Genomic DNA, 9923 nt, shown 5'->3' on the forward strand with positions numbered 1-9923 from the left:
ATCTCATGAATGGCCAAGAGGATGGTATAGGGTGTAGCAGTTCAGGTGGTCGGTGAAGGATATTGCTATGTCTTTGACAAGGATCACATTTCCTAGCATATTCTACAGCATCTCTTTTCATGGTTGGCCAGTAGTATCCTGTTCTAAGGATCCTTGAGAATAATGCCCTGCCCCCAGTGTGGTTTCCACAATCTCCTTCATGGAAGTCTCTCAACACTTCTTCAATTTCAGGATCCTCAATACATCTTAAGTATGGTCCTGCAAGGGATCGTTTATATAGCACATTATTTAAGATTGTAAATTGAGATACCTTGATCCGGAAAGCTCTAGGATTTTCTCCCATTGGAATCTCTCCGTTTTGCAAGTATTTCATGATTGGTGAGACCCATGATCCTGAATGAGATTGAGCTTCTTCACTAGGGATTATTGCAGTATCCTCTTCTATTTCCATGGCCACTTGATTTTCAATAGCAGGAGCCAGGATATGGATGATAGGGATACTTATGTCTTCTGGAATTTTCAAGGATGATCCTAAGTTGGCCAATGCATCAGCTTCCGTGTTATCCTCCCTTGGTACCTGTGTTAAGCTGAAAGAAACAAAAGAGAGTGCCAATTTTTTGACTATCTCTAAATATTTGGTTAGTTTTTCACCTTTAACAGCATAGGATCCGTTAAAGTGATTGGTGATCAATAATGAGTCTACATATACTTTAAGATATTTTACCCCCATATCCTTAGCAATTTGCAAGCCAGCAATCAAGGCTTCATACTCAGCCTCATTGTTAGTTGCTTGGAACTCACAGGCTATGGAGTGGGGTATTATGTCCCCCTGTGGCGATTTTAGTAGGATCCCGAGCCCTGTGCCCTTGACATTTGAGGATCCGTCAGTGTGTAATATCCAAGGATCCTTGGTTTCATCCAGCTGCTGGACCTCCAATTCTGCTTCTTTTTGTAGATCACTACTGAAATCAGCCACAAAGTCGGCTAAGGCTTGTGATTTAATGGTTGTTCTTGGTTCATATCTTATATCATGGGCACTAAGCTTCACTGCCCACTTAGCCATTCTCCCTGACATCTCCGGTTTCCTGAGGACATTCTTAATTGGAAAATTAGTTTTAACAACAATAGTATGGGTTTCAAAATAATGCCTTAACTTAGTGGATGCCATGATTAATGCAAGAATAAGTTTTTCGAGGTGTGAGTACCTGGATTCGGCATCAAATAGACTTTTACTTACATAGTGGATAGGATATTGTGTACCTTCATGATCCTTGACAAGGGCAGCACTTACAGCGGTTGAGGATACCGCCAGGTATAAGGATAACACATCTCCTTTTTCCGGTTTTGCTAATGCTGGTGCTGAGGACATATATTCTTTAAGAGCTTGTAAAGCGTTCTCATGCTTCTCAGTCCATTCAAACTTCTTATTCTTCCTTAGGATATCGTAGAATTCTTTGCATTTTTCTGAGGATTTCGATATGAACCTGTTCAAAGCTGCTATCCTGCCTGTCAGTCTTTGAACATCCTTGGCATTGGCAGGAGATTTGATATTTACTAATGCTTTGATTTGTTCTGGGCTTGCTTCAATGCCCCTCTGGGTTACCATGTATCCTAAGAACTTTCCTGCCTTAACACCAAAATGGCATTTCGAAGGATTAAGTTTCATGTTGTAACTATCAAGGATATCGAATGCTTCTTCCAAATCCCTTAGGTGATCCTCAGCTTTCTTTGACTTGACCACCATGTCATCTATGTACACTTCCATAGTTTTTCCAATTTGATCTTTGAACATCATATTCACCAGCCTTTGATATGTTGCACCTGCATTTCTTAGTCCAAAAGGCATGGCAATATAACAATATAAACCGGTTGGGGTCATAAAGGCTGTATCCTCTTGGTCAGAAGGTTCCATCTGAATTTGTTGGAATCCAGATGATGCATCCATAAAGGTCAACAGTTCATGCCCCGCCGTTGCATCCACCATGGAGTCAATGTGGGGTAATGGGAAAGGATCCTTGGGACATGCCTTATTCAGATCAGTGAAATCGACACATACCCTCCACTTTCCATTTTTCTTTTGGACAACAACCACATTGGCTAACCATTTTGGATACTTTACCTCTCTGATCATACCTGCTCGAAGTAGTCTCTCTACTTCTTCTTGGATAATGGCATTCCTTTCTGGTGCAAACTTCCTCCTTTTTTGATGGATTGGTTTGATAGACCTGTCAATGCCAAGTTTGTGAGTAATAATATCCTTAGATATACCTGTCATATCTTCATGTTTCCAAGCAAAGGTAGATTTTCTTCTTTTGAGGAAGGATATCATGTCTTCTTTCATCTTGCCAAGGATCCCTGATCCGATATAGATTTTTGATTCAGGATCACTAGGATCCAAGAGGATTTCATCCACATCTTGTTCCCTTGCCTCCAAGACATTCCTTGGAGGATACTGTAATTGCTATTGCTCCCTTGGTTTCGAGGTTGGCTTCATAGATGAGGTATAACAATCCTTAGCCTCCTGCTGATCACTATCGATCTTGATTATTCCCCATGGGCTAGGGAGCTTCACACATTGATGGTAGGTAGATGGGACTGCTTTCATATCATGTATCCAAGGCCTGCCAAGGATAACGTTGCAACAAGATAAACAGTCAATAACACAAAATTTTTGATAATTATGTAATCCTTCCACGTAGATTGGGAGTTTGATGTCCCCCAGAGTTTTCTTCGTTTCCCCACTGAATCCTACAAGCACGGAGGATCTTGGTGTGATGTCTGATTCTGGGATTCCCATCTTCTTCAGGACATCCAGCTGGATAATGTTCACTGAGCTCCCGCCATCAATAAGGATCCTGCGGACAAAATGGTTAGAGATAAAGAGAGTGATAACTAAACTATCATGGTGAGGATCCTGAATGTTAATGCGATCATCCTCATCAAATGTTATCATCTTCCTTTCTGAGACACTTGATGTTCTAATAGGCCTTTCACCATTGTCCATTTTTGATTCTTTTGCATGTCTTTTGGCTGCCGAGAAGGATGTACCACAGATGTCTGATCCTCCGGATATAAAGTTGATCACTTGTGCATTTGCCGGAGGTGCTGGAGCTTTTTCGGGGATCCTTTCAGGATCCTGGGTCCTTTGCTTTTTTCTCCCCAATAATTCTTTTAGATGCCCCTTTCTTAGCAGGTATCCAATTTCTTTTCTTAAGGCTATGCAATCTTCAGTTAGATGCCCGAAATCCTCATGGTATGCACACCATTTTGACTTGTCTTTAGTCCCGGATGGTTTATCATTCTTCCTGGGCCACCTAGCTTTTTCACCTAGATTCTGCATTGCAAGGATTAGTTCATGATTATCAACGGAAAAACAATATTCTGAGATTGGAGGATATTCTTCATCATCCTCTTCTTGGTCAACAGCATGCACATTCTTGTTCTCATTTCTATGGTAGGATTTGAATTTGTTGTTCTTGAAGGAGGATCCTTGCTTCTCCTGTTTTGAGGATCCTACTTGTCTCTCCTGGATCCTCTTATCATCCTCTAGCCGGATGAACCTGAGTGCTCGAGTTCTTACTTCATCTAGATTCCTGCATGGTGTCATAACAAGATCATCATAGAATAATGAATCCTTAAGCAGTCCCATCTTGAAGGCTTCAACAGCCGTAGCCATATCCAAGTTGGGAATGTCCAAGGATTCTTTACTAAATTTAGTTATATAATCCCTTAATGATTCATTATGATTTTGAGTTATCCTGTACAAATCACTAGTTAATTTTTCAAATTTTCTGCTACAAGAGAATTGGTTATTGAATAAATTAACTAAATTAGCAAATGAAGTAATAGAGTAGGGGGGAAGACTTAGCAGCCACTTAAGAGCTGATCCAGTAAGAGTGGATCCAAATCCTTTACATAGGCATGCTTCCTTCAACTTTTCTGGGATAGGATTGATCTCCATCATTTCCCTGTATTGTGCTATGTGCTCCTCTGGATCCGTTGTGCCATCATACAGCTTCATGGTAGGGATATGGAACCTTTTGGGTACCTCTGCATCACAAATTGGTGGTGCAAAGCGAGATACCTTGTGGCTTCCATCAGCAATCTCTGGGATAGGCTTGACTACCCCTGGAACACTTGAGATCATATCTTTTAGCTTCTGCAACTCCCTGGCCATAGCATGATTGGTACCTGTATCATGCATGAATCCATGGTTAGTGGTAGGATAATTATTTAAAGTGTTACCTCCCATTGGGTTCAAGTTAGGAAACCCATATTGCTGGGATTCTGGAACAACGGAGGGACCAGTGGAAGCAATGGTCTGCATTGGAATGAAGTCCCCTTGATGGACATCTAGACTTCCTGTTTGCAAACTTTTTAGGGATCCTTGTATCTGGAAGGATCCTGGTGTCTGGGATGATCCGGGAACGAAGGAGGGTCCTTGAACCTAGGATGATCCTGGAACAAAGGAGGATCCTTGGCCCTGGAATGATCCTGGAACAAAGTAGGATCCTTGAAACTGCTGTGCTCCCGGATTGGCTCCTGAATTCATGAAGGATCCCATGTACTGAGGATAGGATCCTACTGGCTGAAAATGTGAGCCTGATGTCTGAGTCATTGCTGCCGAGTTGAGATGTGATCCTCTTGACTCCCCTATGATTTGCACGTCCGGGATCCCTGATGGCTGGGAAGTGATCATTGGAGTATCGAAGCTCAAGGATTTGGGCATCAGTGGGGAGTGATCCTCTGCCGCTTTCTTTTGTCTTTTGAGGTCTCCAATTTCCCTGAGGATCCTGTCATTAGTCTCATCCTGCCGCTGCATACGATCCTTCATCTGCAAAATTAAAGCAAATATATCACTAGTACTGGGAATAGAAGAATTCATAGCAGAAGAAGATGGAGGTTTAGAGAAAGTGGGAGTTGATCTCTTCTCAGTATTTTTCTGAGATCCTGCCGATGGAGGAGGCAAAGTGGTCTGTGATGAGGTGACTGCAGACATCGCCGTGGACGTGTTCTTCAAAGATGAAGCCATGTAACTCTTTTAAATGATTTCGAACAAAAGATTATCTTATGAATGAAGCACCAATTGCCCCACGGTGGGCGCCAAACTGTTTTGGTCAAAAATCACACAAGGATAATGTAACCAAACTTTATGTAAACGGGGTATGATGCTTGGTTAATTATGAAAGTAAAGGATCACTTCTGTGATAAAGATGCAAAGACACAACGATTTATACGAGGAAAAAGCCCTTGATCAATATATGATCTCCGGCATAAAAAACCTCGGGTGATGGCAACTACCGATCACCAAACTTCAATATAAGAACAAAATGATTACAACTTCGGATGATAATGAGCTGAGTACAAGGATCACTATTGTTTCGAATGTCTAAGTGTGTGAGAGTTGCGTTGTATATCGTGTCCCCCTTCCAAATGATGGAGAGTGGTATTTATACAAGTGTAGGTGACCTATTTTAGGTAAAAGGACTAATTATCAGCTCATTACCCCTTTAGAAATAAAGACAATCTAGCCTAAATTGCTGCCCATGAATCAAGCCATGTTTCCATATCCTGTGCAACGTCTTTCTTCAATTAAGCTCTTGCCATAATTGTGAAGACGCGTCCCTGGATCATGATGCCTAGAGCGTATCCTGCTAGATATTCCTGCAAAAATAACATTGCATTAAGCGAAGATGATCGTTAGTATGAGGATCCTATAATGTCCCATGATCCTGATCCTGAAGTCCGGCTGAGGATCACTGTCTGCCAAAGAAACAAGGATCACTGGTTAGGATCACGTGTAAGGATCACCTATATTAAAAATCCAGCCCTAACAGCATCCCCTTTATATAGTTACAAGAATTAACTAATTATGCTAAAATTCCGGTATCCTATGAATATTCCCTTTTAACCGTTGTAAACCCCTTCTCCAAGCTTCCAACGTCTTTCTTGTAACCACCTTGACCTATTCTTCAGGGAGACCAAGCCTAATGACCGTTTGTACCTTGCAGCCAAAGCAAATTGTTAACAGCACGCAGGATACCCTCGCAGGATGTTACCAATATCCTGGTCTAGTATCCTAGCAGCGAAAATAGACATATAAAGTCAGAATATAATTTCGGGATATAGGTTAGAAAATTCCACCCACAACAATTGTCCCCAATAATATAGCTGTTAGGATCCTTTGATCTTAACAGATATATTTTTCCGACGTTATAGAGATGTGATGTGACCTGATGCAGCTTTCAAGGCTAGTATTTCTCATAGTTAGCTATTTTCGCCCTATATCTTCTACTTTCTTCTTGTTAATTATCACATTGTACCAGACCATTCAGGTATTCCTTCTCTCTCTGTTCTTTCTTTGTTCATCTTTTCCGTCGTCACCGATCTCATGGCAAAACGCACTCGTTCATGCTCCGGCGACTCCAAGCCAACCTCCATGGCACACAATCTGCTTGGCAAGCCCGAGAAAGAGGTTTGCAATTTTGATAATGCCGACATGGCCGCTCTACGTGCCTCTGGAGCCTTCCCTGATGGTACATCATCCGACCATTTGATTGGAACATCCGGTCAGATTTTTCTTCAGCTGAGTGGGTTTGTTTTTTTTGGCTTAGTCACTCAAGTTCAAGTCAACATTCATCCTCCAATACGTCGGGTAAGGATGTATGTTCTAAATGCATTTCTGCACATGTTTGGTTAGTTGATTTATGAACATATAAAAATTGAAATTACTTCCCTTTTATATAGATTCCAGCAAACTTGTTCCAATTTTTGATCTGGAAGAGCTTGACAGTTTCCCAGAAACCATTCCAGTAAAGAAAGAGCCTAGCTCCAAGCCTTCAATAACATCTAAGCCTTCAACTAGTTCTAAACCTGCAGCCATGCCCAAGCCTTCCTCAGCAGCGAAGCTCCGTGCTTCTAGTTCCCGTAAGAGGAAAGAATCTTATTCTCTTGTCATCGCTGAAGTCTTTTCCTACGAGAACCTTGGTTTCATGGAATCTAGCCATTTCATGACTTCTTTCCTTAACCAGGTAAATATCCTTATCCTACATCCTGCACACATATGCTGAATCGATACCCTGGTTAGATTATATTAACAATACCTGAGTTATGTTTTGTAGGGTCTTGAGCGTCTGACGTATCTCTACACCGAAGCTTGTGAAACAGTGAAGATCTCGGAGGCCAAGTTGAAGAAAGCTAAGATCACTATCGTGGATCAGGGGAAGATCGTCGCAGCCAGGTCACAACATTATGAAGATAAGTTAAGAAATGTGACTCTGGATGCCGAAGCTGCAGTGAAGCAGGCCACTCAGAATGCTGAGATCGAGCTGGTTGTCACCGAGGTCCAACATAAGCAAGATATGGCTTCATTCAGGGGTGGCCTCAAGGGTTCCGTCGTAGTTTTAGTCCTTCAAGCCAGGCTTAAGATGGCTTATGAAGCAAGGATAGCGGGCTTTAAATGCCCAACCTGGAACGTTGATGTCTGGGAGAAGAAGCTGAAGGATCTTGGTTGCAGTCCTGTGACATATCCTGCCAAGCCGGAGATTGGCAAATCTTCCAAGTCGGGTGAGACGGGGGAAGAAGCTGGTGATGGTGGAGCTGGTGCTACCCCGTGAGCGGGTGGCAAAGTGAGCGATGATGGATATTTATGCCTACGCCGGAGCCCGCTTTTTTAAGCTCAATGGTTGTTGGTTTTTGAACACTTTTCTTTTTCTTGCATGTTGAACGATTTACTTTCCTGCACTTTAGACATTAGTACAATATGATGACCAAGGGTGGAGGGATCCTGAGTTTCAGGACGAAGCCCTTGGTCGTTGATGTGAATATTATAACAGTTGAAGGTGGAAGGATTTTGAGTTTCAAGACGAAGCCTTCCACTATTATCTTTAATATGCTTTAGACTTTGTTGTACCCTTGGTGCATGGGTTTTGGTCTAAAACAAAACCAAGGGTGCAACCTTTTGAATCGTTAATATAAATCTAACTTTTGACCTTATCTTTGTGTTGTTATTGCATCTTATTGTTTTTATATTATGTGTTATTTTCAAAAATCCTTAAAAATATTTTTCTTTTATAACTTGAAAAACACTTAGCGAATATAAAAATTTGGTATAACACAAACTCCCATAGTTAACAAGTTCCGTTTTTTTAGATAAGGGTCTTATACTTAGAGCAAATTTAAACAAGAATCCATACAAGAGAGATTTAGGCAAACACTTTGTAATAGACCTTTGGACCATTGACAATGTCCCCAGTGGGATATAGTGTTGGCATAGGTTTCCTTCTTGCTCCAGCATAAATGTCCCCAGTAGGATATAGTATCAGCATACGTCATGTTCCATCACGGATGTCCCCTGTCTGTGCAGGATATTGCATGAATATATGACACACTTGAGTATCTCTTCACTTAGTGATTAAACTCCGTAACTTTTCACCAACAAAAGAACGTGTGTAAACACAATCGTAGTTCGTCATTTCTTTGGAACTTGTCAAAAAGTTTAGTTACACTGGGGATAAACCCTTAATATTCTAGGGATAAACCCTTAAGTATTCTGGGGAAAATCCCAAATTTTCATGCGCTACAGGCGGGAGTGTATAAACCCAAGACTTAGAAAGGTGAAAACCTTTAAACCTTAGAGAGTATGAAAATACCCTTTCGTGAGAGAGGGTGATTAATCCTCATATACCTTGAGGATCCAGGGTATAGCCAACAGTAACGAAATTGTCAGCCACTTTTACATGAACTGGTCCCGCCACCTTGAACTATCCCTGGATAACTTGCGCTCCAGGCGGGGTGTTTAAACCCAATTGTGAGAAAGGTGAATACCTTTAAACCTTTGAAGGGATCAGGATCCCTTAAACGTGAGAGAGGGGGCCAATCTTGAGTATGTATCCTGGAGCTATATCCCGAAGCATATTCTGCAAAACACCTTTAAACTAAGGTGGGTGTTAGCTTGGCTAACACCCCTCCGATGCTTAAGTTAGTATTGGGTTCAAGAAGAGTAAATAAAATTAGATGAATTTAAGAGAGATAGAATTCATACCATCCTGAGTTAGAAATTACATTCTAAACTCACTTGAAGTAAGCTTTAAGGTGTATAGCATTCCAGGATCTTGGCAACATATCCCCTTCCATATTCTTGAGTCAGTATGCTCCTTTCCCAGATTCTGACTCAATTCATAGGGTCCTTCCCATTTCGGAGCCAACTTTCCATCAGCAGGATTAGTAGTATTCTGAAAAGCTTTTCTTAACACCCAATTTCTAACTTTGAATCTCCTTGTCCTTATATTCTTGTTATAAGACTTGGCTATCCCCTGCTGGTACGCTGCTATTCTCAGTTTTGCGGCATCCCTCATCTCATCGACGGTGTCTAAGTCTTGAGACAAAGCTTCAGGATTTGTTTGTATCAATCTTGTTGTCAGTATCACCATCTTTGTCGGAATCACTGCTTTGGCCCCGAATACCAGTGAGAAAGGAGTCTGGCCAGTAGCCTTCTTCACAGTTGTCCTATCTGCCCATAGAACAAAAGGTAATTCTTCTGCCCATTTTCCTTTCTTTGCTCCTAGTCTTTTCTTCAAGTTGTTGACGATTATCTTGTTCGAAGATTCTGCCTGCCCATTAGCTTGAGGATGTATTGGTGTTGATGTGATCATTTCTATGCCCCGACTCTTACAAAAGTCTGTGGTTTATTTGCTGATGAACACTTCTTGATCCCTGACTTGAACAAAGGCTTCTACTTCAACCCATTTAGAAAAGTAATATGTCATTGCTAACGTGAAGACTTTTCCTCCTGGAGCTACAGGGAGTTTTCCTACTGTATCCATTCCCCATTTCATGAACGGCCAAGGGGATACAATAGGATATAATGGCTCTGCAGGCTAATGTAGTATGTTGCTATGTCTTTGGCATGCATCACACTTCTG

At 41.5% G+C, this 9923-nt stretch overlaps 1 protein-coding gene across 1 annotated transcript; it reads right to left on the reverse strand.

Moving 5' to 3' along the window:
- Positions 1-7678: 7678 nt before the first annotated feature.
- LOC110914269 lies at positions 7679-9653 on the reverse strand. The gene is made up of 2 exons (XM_022159069.1): positions 9267-9653; positions 7679-7933 (listed from the first exon to the last, which is right to left on the reverse strand). The coding sequence occupies exons 1-2, from the start codon at positions 9651-9653 to the stop codon at positions 7679-7681; spliced, it is 642 nt and encodes a 213-aa protein (XP_022014761.1).
- Between the last annotated feature and the right edge of the window lie 270 nt (positions 9654-9923).

This window comes from Helianthus annuus, chromosome 15 (genome assembly GCF_002127325.2).
Source record: "Helianthus annuus cultivar XRQ/B chromosome 15, HanXRQr2.0-SUNRISE, whole genome shotgun sequence".
NCBI classification, from domain to species: Eukaryota; Viridiplantae; Streptophyta; class Magnoliopsida; order Asterales; family Asteraceae; genus Helianthus; species Helianthus annuus.

Excerpts from the sequence above, each read along its gene's own strand:
- LOC110914269 (XM_022159069.1), bottom strand. The coding sequence starts at position 9,653 with ATGATCACATCAACACCAATACATCCTCAAGCTAATGGGCAGGCAGAA. Across the intron at positions 7,934-9,266 it reads TAAGGACAAGGAGATTCAAA|ACCAAAACCCATGCACCAAG; the intron begins GTTAGAAATTGG and ends GTTTTGTTTTAG.